Source organism: Balaenoptera borealis (genome assembly GCF_965194805.1).
Source record: "Balaenoptera borealis genome assembly, chromosome: 5".
Taxonomy (NCBI): Eukaryota; Metazoa; Chordata; class Mammalia; order Artiodactyla; family Balaenopteridae; genus Balaenoptera; species Balaenoptera borealis.
The window spans coordinates 95,074,970-95,096,011 of record NC_138862.1 but is presented as its reverse complement, the minus strand read 5'-3'; the positions used below and the strand labels follow the sequence as shown (position 1 = coordinate 95,096,011).

General features: G+C 39.5%; 1 protein-coding gene across 7 annotated transcripts in view; it reads right to left on the bottom strand.

The window, feature by feature from the left end:
* PLD1 (phospholipase D1) overlaps positions 1 to 21,042 on the bottom strand; it is a 225,372-nt gene that overhangs the window by 57,239 nt on the left and 147,091 nt on the right. For 6 of the 7 annotated variants that reach the window (XM_082393917.1, XM_082393915.1, XM_082393921.1 and 3 more), the window contains 5 exons: positions 19,917 to 20,130; positions 19,211 to 19,324; positions 10,076 to 10,204; positions 9,235 to 9,353; positions 7,631 to 7,744 (listed from right to left, as the gene is read on the bottom strand). In XM_082393917.1, coding sequence (XP_082250043.1) covers positions 7,631 to 7,744; positions 9,235 to 9,353; positions 10,076 to 10,204; positions 19,211 to 19,324; positions 19,917 to 20,130 — 690 coding nt within the window. The remainder of the gene's footprint in view (positions 1 to 7,630; positions 7,745 to 9,234; positions 9,354 to 10,075; positions 10,205 to 19,210; positions 19,325 to 19,916; positions 20,131 to 21,042) is intronic. The other variant, XM_082393916.1, reaches the window with a different exon arrangement.

Genomic DNA, 21,042 nt, shown 5'->3' with positions numbered 1-21,042 from the left:
GGTTCAGCATTACCTGTCTTATTGTCTGAATCCAAATCTATATCATTTTCTCAAAATGAAAACTCATTTAACTTTAAAAAGTCGTCATTTTTGGTTAAACTTGAACATATCTTTCAAGTAATACAGAAAAAAATTACTTGGAATTATTATTCATTTACTATGATTCTGATTAGTTAAAATCTGTTTATCACCACAAGATAAACTGAAAATGTGAATTTCTCTTTTACTCCGAACCAGGGACCAACTCCACTGCTTTAAATGCTTGATGTTCTAGGAAATCTGTAAACAAATCTAGTAAGTCAAAGACATTTTGATTGACTTACTTTTGTTTCAAATTTAAGATTTACTCACTTCTTTTTCTTAACTGACCTGGCTAACTTGTCTTGCATTTCTGTTTCAAACCAATGTAACTGAGACAAGCCTCAAACTCCTCCTTACACACACAGAAATGTGGCTTATCTTACTGACCCAAGTAGATTGAGAATCAAATCTAACCCACACTTTTCAAACCTCAAGTTTGAATACACAATTTTAAAGTATATTTATGCCCTTTATAAAGGGCATATTTCTGATTTAATGTTTTAGCCTCAAGATTGTAACTAAAACCAGTCATTTTCCTTTGTACTGTGTCCTATTTTTTGACTTCTTAAAAGATAACCTTCTCTTTATCCACAAGCTCTAATCCCCTTACATACAGTGGGCCCAAGCCGAATATGTGGCTTAAAATACAGAAATCTCTTCTTGAAGGAAAACTTTCAAAACTTTCTTAGTATTTGTCCCAAGTTCCTGTTCTCTTACTGCAATGCTTTTTATTCCTTATAAATTCAGTACATATCTTAATTCCTTTTTGTTTCTCTGAGCTCCCAAGTCGATCATGGAACAAAAGCACTATATATATATATTTTTTTGTCTCTCATGCAGAAGTTGGCCTCCATGTTGCAGCTCACAGGTGGCATGGGTTGGGGAGAGAAAAGAAGTGCTCAAATGATTGGGCCTCATTCTTCCTGTCTGTATTGAGGAGCACTGCAGGCAAGGAACAGCAGAAATGGACTTTGTTCAAGAACCTGCCTCAGACTACCAAGCTCTTCCTTCTATTTTTTTTTTTCTTGGCTGCGCCACATGGCTTGTGGGATCTTAGTTCCCCTGACCAGGGATCGAACACAGGGCCCCTGCTGTGGAAGTGCGGAGTCTTAACCACTGGACCACCAGGGAATTCCAAGCTCTTCCTTCTAAGAACCATTTTTCTACAGTTGAGTGTCATCCATTCACAGCACAGTGTGTCATTATTCGAATAGGGTGATCCTTTGGCCTGAGCAATAGGGAAAAGTTAATCTTGAGGCTGAAGGAAAGGAAGAGAATGTGCTTTTTGAAGAATAAGACTTAAGGGGAGAGACGTCCTAGGAAAAAATGTAGAGTTGAGGGCTCTTTGGAGCCAGAAAGCAAAAGGAGAGTTGGGGCTGGATTGGGCTGGATTTGGGTCTGCGGCAACAGAGGATAATATCAAAAGGCAAGCATGACATGCAGCTTTGCCTTACTGGGGCCCTTGGTGGTTACAACCATCCTGGGACTTACTGGAAACAGTCTCTCTGCTGAGCAGTTATGACCTCAGCCTCTGGAAGCAGACTGCTTAGAATCCAGTCTCATCCCGTCCAATACTCACTGTGTAATAACCTCTCAAAGTCTTAGTTTCCTCATCTGTAGAATAAGGGGTCAAAGAGGACCATAATTGATAGACTGGTGAATATTAAATGAGATGCTCCATAAAAAACTTAGTGCAATGCTGGGCACTGAGTGAACACTCCCTGTTCACGTGGCTTCAGCCAGTCAAGACCCACAGCAAGATGCACGGAAGTCTTACTACAGGAAGACCTGGTCCGTAAACAGAAAGCAGCTTCTATGTTAAGGAACTTCCTTAGAAATAAATCAAGTGGCTTTCTTTCACCCTTCCCTACCTACTTTGTTCTATCACTATACAAAACACTTTGCTGTCCTTTGAAATCTACATTGATTCCTACATTGACATCCTTTGGAGTGTCTTTTGGACATTTTCCCCAAGTGTAGGAACAAATGTTTCCAATAGTGTAATTTGAATGTCATTTACATTTGCCTTTATATAGTTTTTCTTTTCTTTTAATAGACAAAGAGATTGAAGACATGACTCCAGTGGAATATTTCCTTCAGTTTGGTAGAACTTCTTGGCAATGACTGTCTAAGAAATGACTTTTCTACTATAAGCTGCCCAATTTAATAAAAAGGATTGTTCCACGTACTGATTCCGTGTTAATGCTAATTTGGCATCAAGCACTTTCTTTTTCTTTCTTTCTTTCTCTTTCTTTCTTTCTTTCTTTCTTTATTTATTTATTTTTGGCTGTGTTGGGTCTTCGTTTCTGTGCGAGGGCTTTCTCTAGTTGTGGCAAGTGGGGGCCACTCTTCATCGCGGTGCGCGGGCCTTTCACTATCGCGGCCTCTCTTGTTGGGAGCACAAGCTCCAGATGCGCAGTCTCAGTAGTTGTGGCTCACGGGCCCAGTTGCTCCGCGGCATGTGGGATCTTCCCAGACCAGGGCTCGAACCCGCGTCCCCTGTATTGGCAGGCAGATTCTTAACCACTGCGCCACCAGGGAAGCCCCAAGCACTTTCTTTTACCTTAATAGACATGTCAGATGTCCTCTGTCTTGGTCATTTATTGTAAGTGGCAACGAGAGCATTCAGCAACATAGTTTGTTCTTTTTAGGGAGAAAACAAGTTCTCTTATAAACTCTGTGCCTAAGCAGTTTCAGAATCATCTTTCTTCCAACCCCCTCCCCACGCCTGTCTCCTGCTATGCCTTCTCTGAGTGTTCTTGGCAGGCTTCTGAGAATACCCAGCACTGAGGGGAAACACCCAAGATTATTTTAAAGTGTCAGTGGAAGTTGCTGAAGTCAGCTCTCAGGTCTGGATGACTTTTTTAGAAGCAGAAATTCATGTTGGTGAGGGTAGGTCTCCATTCTGGCTGCTGTAGCTCTAGTCTCCTTGGCCGGCCCTGTCGGCCATAGCTTCTGCAACAGCTATGCACGTAGCTGGTGTGGAATCACCAGTAGTACATGCCTAAGGGTGATCGGGCCCAGTGCTTTTGTATTAAAAAATTAAATAACTGGGTTCCCTTCTGCAGATAAAAGAAAAACATGAATTTTTTTTCTTTAAATCTTTTTTTTTTTTTTTTTTTGGCTGCATTGGGTCTTCGTTGCTGCACGCGGGCTTTCTCTAGTTGCGGCGAGTGGGGGCTACTCTTTGTTGCGGTGCACAGGGTTCTCATTGCGGTGGCTTCTCTTGTTGTGGAGCATGGGCTCTAGGCGCACGGGTTTCAGTAGTTGTGGCTCACAGGCTCAGTAGTTGTGGCTTGCAGGCTCTAGAGAGCAGGCTCAGTAGTTGTGGTGCACGGGCCTAGTTGCTCCGCAGCATGTGGGATCTTCCCGGACCAGGGCTCGAACCCGTGTCCCCTGCATTGGCAGGCAGATTCTTAACCACTGTGCCACCAGGGAAGCCCAAGAACAACATGAATTTTATCTATTATTTACTTTATTGTGTCCAATGCTCTTTCTCTCTCCATTTCAATATATATGGTATAAATAGTATAAAGATTTTTGTATCCAGAACTAGCCTGTGACCCATCCAGAGAAATGTCAGCTTCCTTGTTGCAAACTTTTGAAAACACTAGGGAATGCCTGAAGGTTGTAGCTAATATTGATAGAATTCAAACTAGTATACTCTTCTAGGTGATTTGCATGGATTAATTTATTTAACTATCACCACAACCCTATGAGACAGGTACTATTGTGTTTCCTGTTTTAAAGATGAAGGAAACGCATTCAGAGAGGTGAAATAATTTTCCCAAGGTTATACAGCTCGTATGTAGTGAGACAGGAATTTGAATACAGTCTGCCCCTTCCCCTGGCTACATTACATCACTCCTTTCCAGTTAATTAAGCTTGTGGTCTCTAAGTTATGTTATGAACAATAAACTATGTTAAAAACTACGTTAAAAATCAATGTTAAAAAGAATAAGAAGACTTTTTATTAAGTTTTATTAAATTTCTCAACCAAGAGTATTTAACAGTCATTTGGCTATTGCCACACGGTAACTGAGAGAATGAAAGACTTGAAAATACAAAAATAAACTTTTTAAGACTTAAGTAGCCTCCTACACAGCCAGGTCCCTATCTCCCTGATGTCTTCTGGATTCTCTGGAAAACCAGGGATTGGACTAGATTGTTGCTTTTACCGGCTAAGCACTATACATGTATAACTTGACGACAGCAACGCCTAGAACAAGGTGAAAAATGTTTAGAGCCAGTAAGTAATGTGAAGTGAAACAATACCGTGGTCAGAATCTTACAGAAAAGGAGAAATGGAGCAGGGTAATTTCTTGTCTTTTCTTCAGTGTCTGGTCATATCAGATTTTCCTGTCTTCAAAAAGATGCACTGCCTGGTGGTGCCCACTGTTTTCACAACTGGAGTTATTTTGGCAGTTCTGCAAAACATCTACTGGCAACCAGCAGATGTTTCGTGAGGTCTAAAACTTTTTCAACTATGGGGGAGTCTCCTTCAAGAAAAAGAATACTAATTTATAAATACAAAATTAGTGTATTCTAGAATTACTATACCAGTCTCTTTACTTGTCTCCTTGTGTTCATTCCCTTTCTAGTCTTATAAGTTTTTCACATGTATAAACTTTAGGTCCCAAAGTGTGTTTGTTTGGAAAAACGGAAATAGGTGACAAATTGAGAGATCCTACATCAATTAAGCTTGGGAAATGCTCATAGAATATTCAGTCTTAGTAATTTCATTATGCACGTAGACATAACGAAGGCACTAAGAAGTCCTATATTTTAAAAATCTGCGGGCTTCCCTGGTGGTGCAGCGGTTGAGAATTTGCCTGCCAGTGCAGGGGACGCGGGTTCGAACCCTGGTTTGGGAGGATCCCCCATGCCACGGAGCAACTGAGCCCGTGAGCCACATCTACTAAGCCTGCATGTCTGGAGCTTGTGCTCCGCAACGGGAGAGGCCACAACAGTGAGAGGCCCGCGCACCGCGATGAGGAGTGGCCCCCGCTTGCCGCAACTAGAGAAAGCCCTCGCACAGAAACGAAGACCCAACACAGCCAAAAAAAATAAATATAAATAAAAAAAATAAAAATTAAACTCTCCTGTATAAAAAAAAAAATCTGCAAAAACTTATCTGTCCATGGAAACCTTTTTTTGTGGAATAGCTATTAGCATTTCACAGGCAAAACCCAATTAGAGAAACTCTGATCTAGATTAATGTTCATAAAACATTCATGTATCATGCTTCCTCTCAGATGACAAAAAAACATTCCAGAGTTCACTAATGCCTCCAGGATCAGGTCAAAATGAACCAGGCCAGCACATCAGGGCATCCCCAGTCTGGCTTTATGCTGTCTGAACCTCATCTACTACCCCTTCAAGAGCAAATGGTTTGCTGCAGTTGGTTCTACCATCTTCTGAACAGCAGACTTATTCCTTAAAGGGGGAACCCAGTTCTGTCCCTCTCATTTGCCAACCTCTCATGGCATGCTGGTCCATACTCTCAAGACTGGCATTTGGTCCTAGACCACACCTTGCCTTGTTAACTGAATTCTTTAACATCACAGCTTCCTCTCCCCCATCTAACTCCTTTTCCAGAGTCAGAGAACTCCTTTTGTCTGCCTCCTCAGTATCCAGGTGTGCACTGATGATTTGACTGTGCAAACAGATGGCACTTAGTAGACATAAATTGACTGAATAAATGAATTAATGAGTCTTGGTAAACTTCCTTTGAAATCAATTGGCTTCGTAGAGTGCAGGCAGCCTGGGCATGTCAGGGATGAACATGTGAGCATGTAAGGAGTCACTGATCTAGCTCCATTTCTACCACAACATCCAGTGATAGGGAGAAGGTGAACCAAGGGAGGCGTTTTGTAGGGCGGACATGCAGAGCATCTATCTGCCTCATCAGGGTGGCAGGAAGAGAATACATAAACCAGGGCTTTACCAAAAAACATTAGAAGATGTATGTATATGCAACACTGGGATAAACCATCTTTTGCTAATCATAAAAATACACAATTCTCAGAAATAACTTTTCAACAGATGCTTAATTAGCATCGGCTAACTTGGATAAGTTGATCACTGAGTCAATTTTAATGCCATCTCAAATATTAAATTAAATTCTCTTATTTTCTTAATATCAAGGCTCCTATTTTATCTTACAGCACAGGTAATTTTTCCCTCTAAGTAGAATAAAATTAAACAGGTTCATAAAATATTCATTAACTTACATATGAATGCATATCTATCTGTGCCTCTAAGTTTAAATTAGTTATCTCCTTTAGCCTGGGATGACGAAGTATTTGCTGTAGGTAATTCTCTTAAGTGATTTATCTTTTTGATTGTTCTATTATTTGATCTACGGTCTGAAATGTCTTTTTATTTCTTAGATACACACACCTCTCCTTGCACGTAGTACAAAGTAACTGATTTAGGCGTTTCATTTATATAATCATATTCACCAGAATCCATATCCAAATTAAATAAATCCATAATAGCGATGTCAGCAGCAGACTACTGGATCTTCACTTAAAAAATACTTTTTAAAAAAAAATTGATATATGTCTATATTGTGAAATGATTAGCACAATAAGTTTAGTTAACATCCATCACTTCACATAGTTACAAATTTTTTTTCTTGTGATGAGAACTTTTAAGATCTACTCCCTTAGCAACATTCAAATATACAACACAGTACTGTTAACTACAGTCACCATGCTCTACATTACATCCCAGGACTTATTAAGAGTAAAACGGGAAGCTGTACCTTTTGACCCCTGTCACCCATTTCTGCACCCCTACCATCCCACCCTTTGCCTCTGGCAAACACCAATCTGTTCTGTACTTAAACAATACATTTGACGCCGATAGTGATGACTTTGAACAAAAGGCAATGCAATCCTAGTTCTGTCCCTGTATGATCTCAAGACACTTGAGCTGGAGTTGGTACAGGGAGCAGATTGGGTAACAGTGGACTAGACTAGGATTTCAAGCTCCACCTCTGTTGATAACCAGCTCGATGACCCTGGGCAAGTCTCAAAGTTTCACTGGGTCTTAATTTTCTTATTTGTAATTTGAGAATGTTGTACTGGATGTGGTCAAATTTTGTTATTTTAATAAGCAAATTTCTCATTCTTTTAAAAGTGTCTCTAAAAGGCATTTGGTTAATTAGGAACTAAAATTAGATTGAACTATAACTAGCTTCCTATATGCTAAGTTTCAGCCGTATTCCTGGTACTTCACTGGTATCAGCTCCAGGTTTACTGGGTATCATGTTGCTAGAGTCACTTCAGAAGGAATTACAGGACAAGCCTCTCCTTGAGTGGCCTTTTCTAAAGATATGCATTTATTATATTTATACGAGAGTTTTAACAAGAGGATAAATTGAGTACATTTAAAATAGAAAATACAATACTAAGTTTTAAAAGGTCTATTTGGATTTGCTTTGGAGTTGTCCTTATTGCAAAACTTGAAGCCAATAGGCATTTAGTCCAGTAAGAGTGACTGTACCCACTAGTACTTCATGAAAAAGAAAAGCCAGACTTACCTGTACATTAGCATGGACAGACCCGGGCACTTGGTATTTCAACTCATGGGCTGTTGTTTGAGATTTTGGAAGCAGAAAAGGATAAGAAAGGGACCGATATTTTGGTTTCATAATCTAAAATAAAGAAAAACAGGTAAAAAAGATTCAAATTAAAAAACAGTTCCAGTCTTCCTTACTTTGTGATTATAAAAAAAATTCAGGTTCATTTGAAAAAGAAAAAGGGAAAGAGATACTAACAATGGGTGTTTCTAGGTGAAGAGGCAATAGATTATTTATTTTTGTTTTCTGTCTATTTCCCAGGGACAGAAAACTCCCTTTTTCCTTCTTTTACCTTTTGGAGTGAGCATTATTGCTTTGTATTTTTAAAGAAAACTTAAATACAACCTGGAGTTACAGAAGTATACAATTGCAAAAATGGGCTTATTTTATAAACTGATTTTTTACTACGTTGTAGGTATCTTGCAACAGCAGTAAAGCACTATATATCATTTCAAAATAATTTCATAGTAAAATGGCATGGAACAATCATAACTTGTTTAACGATTTCTATTAATGAGGATGTCAGCTGTTTCTCATTTTATATGAATTATTAGATGCAATGTCAAGATAAATGACTTATTGAGTAACTTCTTTAGCTTAAGTACCTGAAATAGATTTTCTGAGTCAAAGGTTACATACCTTTAAAAAGTTTTCTGCAGTTGTACCAATTTATCCTCCCAGGAGCAAGGTATAAGACCATCATAGATCCCAAACCCAATTGTAGGTATCTGCAGCGTTTTTATCTTTGTCAGTCCAATAAGTTAAAAATATTATCCTTTTGTTTATTCATTCATTTGCCTCTAAATTCTTGTTAAAAATATTTCCACTGTTTCTAAGAGCTCCCACTAACTGTTTATAATGTTATTTAAATGAAAATAAGGTGACACTTTAAGTTGTTAATAAAACTACATCTTCTTCCAAATTATCTCCAAATTATAAGGAGAAAATGCCTATAAAACCATTTTATTTATTTTATTAAGATTCTATAAATAAAATGGAATCTTAATAACACCTAGACGACAGGTACTTAACTTAGGAATGTTAGGTCAAATGCTTACAAGTAATGAAGGCATCATACTAAGGAAGACACAGACTGGAGAAAAGAAAACTGGCTCCATCTTCTCACGCTGTTCACTTTGCTCAGAACCGCCTCTCAGAAGCCTGTACCAATATGGGCCCAGGGCAGTGCCAGGATTGGAAGGCTTTGCAAGCTCCAGCTCTCTCACCTGAACGAGGCTCCCATCCCCCTACAGTAGCCCGACAGCCCTCCACGTGACTATCAGCCCCGGCCAGATGCTTAAACGACACTGAGTGTCCCAAGTGTTCAAAGGGTTAAACCATAGGCTGTGATAGTAGCATCATCCCTCCGCCCTCTGAATTGTCTGTGGTGTGAAAGTTCAGGAATATTTTTTTTTTCTTTTGCTCAGAGACCCAGGCACTCTGACAACCGGGCACCCAAGAGTAGATGGGTAGCACAGCTGCGGCCACCGCAGCCCCTTCTCGCCTCTTCTTCCTGGCCTGTCTCTCTTCATGTGGACTGAATCATGATAAAACCACCTATGTACCTTCGTGAAGTTCCAGCGCTGGATGAAGTGACGGGCCACGTCGCGAGCCGCCTTCCCGTGGACCGCAGAGGAGATGTCGTGCCATGGCATCCGGGGGGTGGAGTGCCTGTCAATGAAATCTGCCCGGGTGCACCAGGCAAGGTCCTCGCTAACTTCTGTGCCCAGAGGCACACAAGCCATCTGACCCCAGCTCTGACCCTGACTACGATACATATAAGAAAATGTGGTAATGCCCACCGTGTGTATATTACTTGGCTTGGGTAGAACAATACCCTTATAGCCAAGAGAAACATAGATCTCACACTGGGGAACACAGTCTCCCATGCACCTCTCCCAAACATGTTTCCACTTCACTTATTAGATAATCACTAGGCAAGGCAGATGTGAGTTGGTACAAATTATTTAAAGCTGTGTACTTGACATTACATTTTTCTTTTTTATCCTGTTGAAATAATGTTAAGCTACGTTCCTATTTCCTGTTAGATATACAAGCACAGTGATAATCTGAAATGTGTTGTTTTAATGTTGGAAGATGAAGATGTTAAGCAGAAAAAAGGAGATGATCAAAGGAAGGGAACCATCTCCTGGAGAATTACAGATTATTACCCCCCTAAAATATGCCTATGTGGAAGCTGGAGATTTCCAACAAGTAAGCTCTATTTCATTTTCTTTTCTTACTATAAGGAAAAGCCCTTAAGTATATGACTGAATCATAGTTTCCAGTGTTTTACCAAATATTCAAAACAAAACAAAAGATATTAGATCATGCACATGCATACTTGTTGAGATGCTGACAAGGTAAAGACAAAATATAAGCAGCCCCCACTACCACGGTACTTACCAGCAAAAGGTTTATCAAGTTGAACCCAATCTTTGAAGACAAAATTGCAGTAGTCCTTTCCATGCCAGAATCTGGTTTCCCCATGTAGCTCTCCCACACCTGTCTGTAAACTTCGGATGGAGCCTGTGTCTGTAAATGCAGCAAGACCCGCTCAGAGACTGGTTCAGGCGGACCCCAGAGAGGGAAGCTCATCTCTTATCTATTAAACACCTAAAGACTTCTTAACTTTTCTTCTTAAGCCTCATAACTAGGACAGCATGTGTTCATGAGGCTGTGGGCTGACAAGGTTTTAAAACCCTCATGAATTTACTATTAGTGGGTAGTTGGGGCTATAATCAGGTCCATCATTTGACAGTGAAATTTAATATTCTTATTCTCACCATCTACCAGATCACTGGAGGAATAGATCACAGGGTTAACTGTGAATAAAGAACTTGCTAGGAGAGCCTATGAGAGAGCAGTAAAGTCAGGTCAGGTGGAGGAACATGAGATGCAGAGGCCATAAAGAAGTCATGTCCTTCTTTTTCCTCAACCAGTATGGTGCACATTTAACGTATAATTCTTGTCTTTTGCATCTCCAAATGCAAGAACCTCAAATTTGCAGATAACCTGTGTTCCAGCCCTGGAACTGACTAGCTAAGTGACACTGAGCTTCATCTTTTTGGGTCAGAAATCCTTTATGTGTGAAAGGAAACATTGGGTCCAGATGACATCTAAGATCTTTTGGGCTTTAACATTCTATTTTTCTAAAATTATAAATGACATCCATAAAAAGTGTAACAATAGACAGAAGCTCATGACGGCACAGGCGCAAAAGCAGCAATCCACTGCAATATTTCACAAAGAACTTTGTCGGGAACGTTTTACTTAAGGGTAAATATGTTGACTTAAATAGTTTGTATGTTTATGGAATATGCTGATCACAAAGACAACTAAGTAGGAAAACTAGCAGAACTACAAATCACAAAATGCAGCGCTTGGCACAAAAGAGACACTTAACAGATAGACATTGGATGCAAAACTGTTTGTTGAATGAATAAATGGTACCACGTGCAGGAGCCAGTGAGAGTACCAGACTGGTCTCCCTACCAACACGCTGCCCCAGAGCTGTCCTTCTAAAAATGCAGACTCCTTGCCTAAAAGCCTTCTAGGATGACCTACTGCCTAGAGGGGGGTCAAATCCTAAGGGTTTAGTATGCACAGAGAGCTAGCTCTTCTCAAACTGCTGACAATCTCTCTTTCTGGTCCTTGTTTTCCTCACACAACCCAGACCCCACGCACACCATACTTCTCACTGATTTTGACAGGCTTGGTTCATCATGCAGCTGGCACATTATTCCTTCTGCCTAGAATGTTCTTCCCTCCCTCTTGGTCTGAACTCCTCATCCTCCTTCAAGAGCCACGTTAGCTGTCATCTGTCCTAGAGACACCTCCCAGACCCCAGCAGGGAGAGGCAGTCCCTAGCACTGCTGTAGAACCATTAACAGTTGCACACCTCCGGGCCTCTGACTCTGTGACCCAGTTGTGTAAGGATGCTCCCTCCCTGCTCCCCACTCACTCATCTGTAAACTCTGGGGTGGGGAGTGTGTCCCCTCAGTGCCTGGTATAGCTCCTGGCAGTCAGTAGGCAATCAATAAGCATTTGCAGAGCAGAAGTTTTTAAACAATCACCACACATACTGCTAGTGTTCTATCTCAGACTGAATAATTAACCTCCAAAGGGTATTGGAATTTTCTGTAAAAGGAAAATGTCTTAAAATGCTAACAATGAACAAAACTTAATAATGTTAAAAATAGAATTCTGTTGATTTCTCCCAGTGATTTATTTTCCTGCTCTCTAAGACTGAAAGGCCAAAGTACTGGTAGGTCTATTTGCTCACCTGTAGGCTCTTAGAGTAAGCATGGCACTTTGTTTATTTAAAAAACAGGAAAAGAAAAAAAGGGGACAAAGAACGAGGTAAATAGTGGGTCAATTCTGAAGTAAAATTAAAAAAAATATATATATATATATTATATATAAAATTTGTTTTCATCAGTTGAGAAACTCCAGGCTAAATCTTTATATGTATACACATATACTTGTTTAAAAATCTCACCTAATAATCAGCTTTGATAAGAAAAACAAAGCAAATTCTTAGTCTCAGATAATGATCTTGGTGCTAATTGAGTTCAACCTGCTCACAGTTCAAATTTGGTTTTGGTTTTAGTCATGGCCTAAACTAATCCAAATAAATCAGGGTCCTCCTCAGAACAAATGAAACAATATTAGGGCTAAACAGAACAAAATACTCCAACTTACTGCGATTACTGCTCAGAATGGCATGAACACGTATGAGCAGGAAAGAAGGACTTTTTACATCAGCAATGCCGATCTGAGGTGGTTCTTATTAGTCTGTATCTGGCTCCCAGTTGATTTCATAATTGCATCTGCCTTGTCTTTTGGCAGCGGTTTTTCATGCCAGTTTACTGCAAGCCTCATCCATCGGTGGCCCAGACTCTGGCTGCTGAAGTTCATGAAGAGGGTATCTTTCTGCCCCTCACCCGGTGTCTTCTGACTTTGCCACATCCTCCTGTTTTTTCTCTCGTCTCTTAGCTTCCAAGGCTGCACACTCCCCTACCATTACTCCAACTCACCCTTCTTGATCTTCTTTCCTAGCTCCTCCTCCCTCACAAGGTTTTCCCCAGCTTTCCCCTAAATGTACCCCTGTAGCCCTGGCTTCTCACTGGGGCTCTAGATCTACAGCCACGTCCAATGCCTCACTTGACCTCATCTACCTAGTTGTCCCACCAAACTATAAACTCATGCGTAGCACTAGAATCACCGTCATTCCCACAAAATCAAGTCTTCCCTTGAGATTTCTGCTTTCTGTTTATGGTTTCTCAAGCAAAACCTCAGAATCACCTTTGGCTCCCCTCACTTCTTCACTGTCTTCTCCACCCACCTCCCCATCACCACTTCTCAAATCCTATTGAAATTTGCTGATTCTTTCTTCTGAAAAAATATTCTCTTACTCACTTCATTCTTGGGCCCACTGGAACAAGCTAGTCAGACCCCCCATGACTCTAGTATGACCTTCGTAAAATACCACCCTTATTCCCCTACCCTTCCCCTCCACCCCCCACCCCCTCCAAATTCCACCTCCCCAGGGATTCTCCAGCATTTAAGGAATGAGGGTCAATGACTCAGCCTGACTTTCAAGACTCTCCAGATATTGGTACAGTTATATCCCACCAGCCCAATCCATACAAATTAACTACCCATCAACAGCAATTCCAAAACCCAAAAGCTCTGAAAATCCAAATGTTTTTTCACAGCTCATTTGTTAGCAAAACCTGACGTGAACTTGAGGTTATTATCTTTATTTATCCCACTTGATGTTGCATGAATATAAACGATTTGCTTATAGGGTATTTCCTGGACTTTGCCAGGAGTGTAACATAATATAGAGTATAGGTATTGTATTACCTTTCTAAAATCCAGAATCTTCTAATTTCTTTTTTTTAATTGAGGGAGGTAACACTGGTTTATAACATTATGTAAGTTTCATGTGTATGACATTATATTTCTACTTCTAAATACACTACAGCATGCTCCCCACCAAAAATTTATTCTCCATCCATCACCATACAGTTGATCCCCTTTACCCATTTCACCCTCCCTCAACCCCTTCCCTTTTGGTAACCACTACTCTGTTCTCTGCATCTACATAATGATTTCTGTTTAGTTTGCTTATTTATTTTGTTTCTGTGTTTGTTTCCTTGTCTTTTACATTCCACATATCAGTGAAATCACATAGTATTTGTCTTTCTCCATCTGACTTATTTCACTTAGTATAATACTCTCAAGGTCCATTTATGTTGTTGAAAATGGCAAGATTTCATCTTGTTTTATGGCTAAGCAGCATTCCATTGTATATATTTACCACATCTTTATCCATTCATTCACTGATGGGCACTTAGGTTGTTTCCATATCTTGGCTATTGTAAATAATGCTGTAATGAACATAAAGGTGTATGTATCTTTTTGAATTAGGGTTTTTTTTTGTATTTTTTAGGTAAATACGCAGAAATGGGATAGCTGGATCATACAGTAGTTCTATTATTAATTTTTTGAGGAATCTCCATACTGCTTTCCAAAGTGGCTGCACCAATTTACATTCCCATCAACAGTGCATGAAAGTTCCCTTTTCTCCTCGTGGTCGCCAACATTTTTTATTTTTTCCCTTTTCAGTAATAGGCATTCTAACAGGTGTGAAGTGATATGTCATTATGGTTTTGATTTGCATTTCCCTAACAATTAGCGATGTTGAATATCTTTTTGTGTGTCTGTTGGTCATCTATATGTCTTCTTTGGAAAAATGTCTCTTTAGCTTTTCTGCCCATTTTTTAATTGGGTTGTTTTTTGTTGTTGTTGAGTTATATTAATTCTTTATATATTTTGGATATTAACTGCTTATTAGATATATCATTTACAAATATCTTCTCCCATTCAGTAGGTTGTCTTTTCATTTTGCTGTTGGTTCCCCCCTTTGTTGTTGGCATTTCTCATATGTGTGTTAAGATATAATATCTACCTGGAGTGCCTGTTTCTCTCCCTTCTTAGTCTATACCTACTGAATTTCTGCCTATATTCACAGCCAGTTCCAAAACAGGTCCCCAATGAGTTATATATATATATTTTTAAATCTCTTAGTTCTTGAAACATTTTGGATTTTGGCATTGTGGATCAGGTTTACAGTTGTGGAGAAGGCTTCACTGACAACTCTTGCCAGAGGATATATCCCCCTGATGAATTACTAAGGCACTAGGTTAGTAATACCACCACTTACCTATTAGATAATAAGCTCTTTGAGAGTGAAAATAAGTGTTATACATTCTACACCACTGAAAACAGAGTTTAGAAATGACTTAACCTACTCTTCATTATCCCTTATGATTAGATATCTGAGTTTGAAACACTTGTCTCAACTAAATGGCAAGAATTATTTTCCCCATCAGCCATATATTAAATCTTGCTTAAAAGGAAAAGATTAGCAAACAATTACTAAATATAAGAAGAATAAAATTCAACCCTTTTAAAATAACTGTATCAAGGAAACAATGTGTTTGAAATTCTCCCTCTTGCAACATAATTTTAACAGAAAAAAAATCTTGAAGATGGATGAGTGATTTTGAATTAAAATATATACTATAGAAATCTACCGTAGTTACTAATCACATTTAAGATGAGCTGATTTTAGTGCAGTTTTTTCTACTTAAAAACACACAGTGATCTTGCGTGCACACTCTGTGTGCAGGAGGAAGACCCAACGCAGCCAAAAATAAAAAAAAAAAATAAATAAATTTATAAAAAGAAAAAAGAGAAAACACAGACCATAAAAAAAAAAAAGGGATGGAAAACAAAGGAACCCATGATGAAGCATAAAAAACAAAAACAAAAACAAAAACAAACAAAAAAAAAAACGGGTCTTCGCTAGGAGACCCGTTCAGCCATGGCCTTTTGCATTCAAGTGAAACATTGCAGAGAAGCTAATCCCGTTCATATCTTCAGGAAGGAAGTTATTAACTCAAGTAAACATTCAGTTTCAAACTTATAATGAAGAGTCACTCTGTGCTTAATTTGGGTTTCAAGTCCTATAAGACAATATAAGTTTAAAAGTTTACATGATTTAAATGTAGAGCTGTGCTCTTTAAACTTCCTTCATTATTAATAGTAGAACTTCCTTTTTTTTTTTCCCAATACAAATTCACATGGCAGTCCAATATATAAAATAATATATGTGGGATTTTTCTGGTTGACACAGGTACCAATAGAGGTAGGAGGGTCCGGGGCCCTCAGTATTATCCTCAGAGTCCCCCCGAGAAACACCAGGATCCAAGGAATAGACTTCGCAAAGCACTGCCCCAGAAGGACTCAACTATCCTTTGGCTTTCCTATTTAAGTAAATTAACTTCTTTCATATTAAAAAGTTAAAATTGTAACTTAATGTAGTTAATGGAAAGAGTCCTCTCCGTCCCCCACATCCCATATGCAGTGCATCAGCAAATGCTGTCAGCTCCACCTCAAGATGTATTCAGTACCTGCCTGGTCACTACTTGCCACCCCTGTCTGCTCTGAATTAAACGTTTGTAAAAATGCAAGTCAGACCTTGTCTGGCCTTTGCTCAAGACCATCTGATGGGCAGAAGACCTAAATAAACATTTCTCCAAAGAAGATATACAGATTGCCAACAGACACATGAAAGAATGCTCAACATCATTAATCATTAGAGAAATGCAAATCAAAACTACAATGAGATATCATCTCACACCGGTCAGAATGGCCATCATCAAAAAATCTAGAAACAATAAATGCTGGAGAGGGTGTGGAGAAAAGGGAACACTCTTGCACTGTTGGTGGGAATGTAAATTGATACAGCCACTATGGAGAACAGTATGGAGGTTCCTTAAAAAACTAAAAATAGAACTACCATACGACCCAGCAATCCCACTACTGGGCATATACCCTGAGAAAACCATAATTCAAAAAGAGTCATGTACCAAAATGTTCATTGCAGCTCTATTTACAATAGCCAGGACATGGAAGCAACCTAAGTGTCCATCATCGGATGAATGGATAAAGAAGATGTGGCACATATATACAATGGAATATTACTCAGCCATAAAAAGAAATGAAATGGAGGTATTTGTAGTGAGGTGGATGGAGTTAGAGTCTGTCATACAGAGTGAAGTACGTCAGAAAGAGAAAAACAAATACAGTATGCTAACACATATATATGGAATCTAAGGAAAAAAAAAAAAAGGTCATGAAGAACCTAGTGGCAAGATGGGAATAAAGACACAGACCTACTAGAGAATGGACTTGAGGATATGAGGAGGGGGAGGGGTAAGATGTGACAGGGTGAGAGAGTGTCATGGACATATATACACTACCAAATGTAAAATAGATAGCTAGTGGGAAGCAGCCGCATAGTACAGGGAGATCAGCTCGGTGCTTTGTGACCACCTAGAGGGGTGGGATAGGGATGGTGGGAGGGAGGGAGACACAAGAGGGAAGAGATATGGGAACATATGTATATGTATAACTGATTCACTTTGTTATAAAGCAGAAACTAACACACCATTGTAAAGCAATTATACTCCAATAAAGATGTTTAAGAAAAAAAAAAAAAAGACCATCTGATGGCTTCCTTTTTCACTCAACGTATAAACCAAAATTCTATAATCTACCCAACCCTCTCCGACTTTGCTCCTATCATTCTCCCCTCTCCCACCCGGCTTCAGCCACTCCTGGAACATACCAATCCCCTCCTGCCTCATAGTCTGCACTTGCTACTCCTCCTGGCTGGACTCCCTCCCCACAGACATTATCTTATCCTGATTCTTCTCTCCCTTTTGATCTTTCTCGAAAACTCACTTCATTGGAAAAGCATTCTCTGACCCCCTCCCCATATAAAATAGTAACTCCTCCCCTCTGCCCTTCCCCCTTTCCCCTGCTGTACTGTTTTCCATGATAATTCTTACCACCTGACACATTGTGTTTGATGATCTATTTGTATATACAATTCCCATCCTTACTCTCCTACTAGTTAACAGAATTTTGTCTGTGTTGTTCATTCCATCCCTAGTATCTAGAACAGTGATTGACATAGGAGCTCCGTAAGTACTTATTTAAAGAACAAATGAGTCGTATACATCTATTTTTGTATCCCCACTTACAGTTTTTAATGATTGTGCAATTCCATCAAGGGAATGAACTGCTCATTATGTTCTCAACCATCCTCCATCCTCTACTCTTGGATTTTAGGTTGTTTACTTTCTCTCTTCTCTCTCTCTCAATAAAAAACACTGCACTGGACGTGTATCCAGTTTATTAGGGAGAGGATCTCCATCAACATCTGAAAACCACCCACATTGCTGTCCCTAGTTCACCACTATGGGGATCACCCCTTGCAGCCTGCCATCAGCCTGAATTACTTAACGTATTCAGCACCCAGCTTGTATCTTCTTTTCCACTTGCCCCCAATCCTGCTGTCAGCAACACTAGCATTCAGTCCCCTTGACTTCATGTTTCACAACTTCATTCCTCCATCTCATCGTCAGTCCTAACGCAGCAAAGCCACACTCTGGAATTACAAAGCAATACCTGGACGTGTTTGCAACCTTTTATCTTTAATGTCTGCCCCGGCATGCACCCCTGACCTGGCTCTCTGGACTTCCCAGTGCCCTGTCTCAGGTCTATGACGCTCTACGGAGCGCAGGAATTACTGTGAGCTATCGCTGAATCCACATTGGCATCAGGGACTAGTTGTATGCTAAATAAAGAAAATGTCTCCCCATATATGCTCTTCTCCATATTTTAATGTATATCAATGTTGTTTACGTATTTTATATCAATGTGATTTAAGACAAACAAATTTACTTAACAGTTACATTGGAGCTTTAGTTCACTATATACGGTTAATCAGTTTAAAAGTTGTAGGGTCTCCAGACTACAGAATGCTGGAACCACTGCTCAAGGTCCAGCTTAATGTTCAGGGTCATTAGCTCCTGACAGCCACAAGTGACTCACAGCCAGCCATGCTAGCTGGGCTCTATCTCAGTCATCTCCTAAATAGTACATAGAACTGTGGCCTTAAGAATTTAGCCAAAAGGTCCTGATGACTGTCGGCATATCTGCTAAATCACAAGTCTGAAGCATGACTTCTGGGAGACTGATAAACTAGAACTTCTCTGGGCACATCACTTATCACCTCTAACCCTGCGTTGGGTCATCTGTAAAAAGGAGATAGCACTGTTATTACCAAGCTCCACAAGTGCTCGGGGCAGTGAGTGGCAGAGTTTGCACACAATAAATGCTAGCTTCCAATTTTACTGTGGTTGCTATTTATTATGATGATCACTTGTCACTAAATCTGATCCATTGCCAAATTCCTCTTCATTCCACCATATTTTAGGCCCTGATTAATTTATTTGAGAACCTAGTTCTTACAGAAACTTATCAGATTATCAATTCTAAAAATATACGTGGGATGAAAACTGTGAGAACAGAAAGCCAATCCAGAGACACAGTCACTCTGCTCACGCAGCAAAAGCTGAAGCCTACAGAGATTGTGGCGCTTCACACATCACTTACCAACGTTAGGTCTAGTGAGCCCCTGCTCTGACTCACCGGAAGAGTGAAAGAGTTTCAAGTGGGGCTTTAAACCATGGATTAAATTCTGACGGCTCCTACAGTGATTACAATCACCTGGAGAAAGTTGAGAGTTCTTTCTTTACAAAGAGATATAGATATATATAAATATATCAAGTTTTCTAAACTCCGAAGCAGCTGCAATCATTTTAAAAACAAGGCAAGGCTATAGAATCAGTCACAAATTCTGTGCAACAGAAAACCGTAGAGCTTTAAGACAAATCTTAAAGAATGGTAAATTTATAAGATGTAGAAAATCTGATGTTTCAGGATACAAGCTGGATGTATTTCTGGATAGAAAGAGACATGAAATCTCTTATATGAAAAGTTTATAAAGCACACCTAATACTCTTCTTTTTCCTTTATAACTTGGCATTATTTTAGAAATGCTTAGTCATTCTGCAACCATTAGAAGCATGAATTGTGGTTGTTATGACTAGTGATGTGAATAAAACAATAAATCTGTTCTAAAATGAGTCAAACAGAGCCATGAAATGGCATGAGACTGAACAGGATGATATAATGACTTCTCAGCATTGTTCACTTTACTCCATCATAGAAGGACAAGTTCTGCAAACAGGTATACGGTGTCTGGCTATGGAGGAACAGAGCATAGTTGAGATAAGTTCCAGTGCAGATGATGACTTACTGGAGGCGCTGTCGAGGCTGCTGATGCTGTCTGTGCTGCGTAGGTGGTGTCTGTGCAGCTGCCTGTAGAGGCTGAATTTGGAGAACTTTCTGGGCTTCCCTATGCCTTTCAGTTTTGAATCTGCATCATCAACAGTCTTCAGGACAGGCAGATTTTTGTTAGATTCGTTTTCATCTTTGAGGCTTAAGGATTCCATAGACTCTGTTGTTTCAGCCTGAGAAAATTATTTAAAAAAAAAAAAAGAAAGAAAGAAAAGAAAAGAAACTGCATAAGATAAGCTGCACTGTGGCCTTTTAATTCCAGTTTAAAGTTTACACACGATGGAGGCTCCCTAAGAGACACGCAATAACACGTGCGAGGTCAGCCACAGGGCAGTGGGCGATTCTTGTGAGCTGTTTAAATACTTCCAAAGGGATACCAGGAAGTCCATTATAGTTCCTCTTTCACTGGGCCAGAAATTTCATGCCAATTAACCTTTTGGTTTCAAATACAATTACGTGAGTTATACTCACTGTTGAGCTACTGAACTTCTTCCTCTGATAAATACTAAGTAAGCGATGCTTTTTCTGTCAATCATTTTCCCCGTTACCTTTTCACTAAATCTCTGTTTTCCCAGAAAAGTCACCAACATATACAGCAGTAAAATAAGATGGAGCCCATCTAACTTTTTAATAAGCATACTGATATTTTGACAACCATTTGAGTTGAAATAATAAGTACACAAGTATAGGCATACAGAGATTTTGGCAGCTCTTGATTTGAAAGATACTTTGAGAAGTTAATAATCTCCTCCTTTCAAATAGAATTCCCTAAATGACTCCAGACTGACCTATCCTATTTTTGTATGTCTGTAAGAAGGAAGATTTCAAAAACCTTGGCAGCTAATTGTAATAAGGTTGCTTATTTAACTTAAAGTCCAATTTTGCCGCACATTTTTGTTTATGAACTTTTTTCCCAAATAGGAACTAAATCTTTAATTTAAATGGAAAGCAAAGGAACTGACTATGAGATAGCACATGCTCTATCAAATCTGTTTTCTCTTCTTACAAGAGAAGAAACTGAGATTAAGAGATGCATAGTTACAGACTGACTAAGTGGTATTTGAAACCAGGTCTGTGTTGGACTC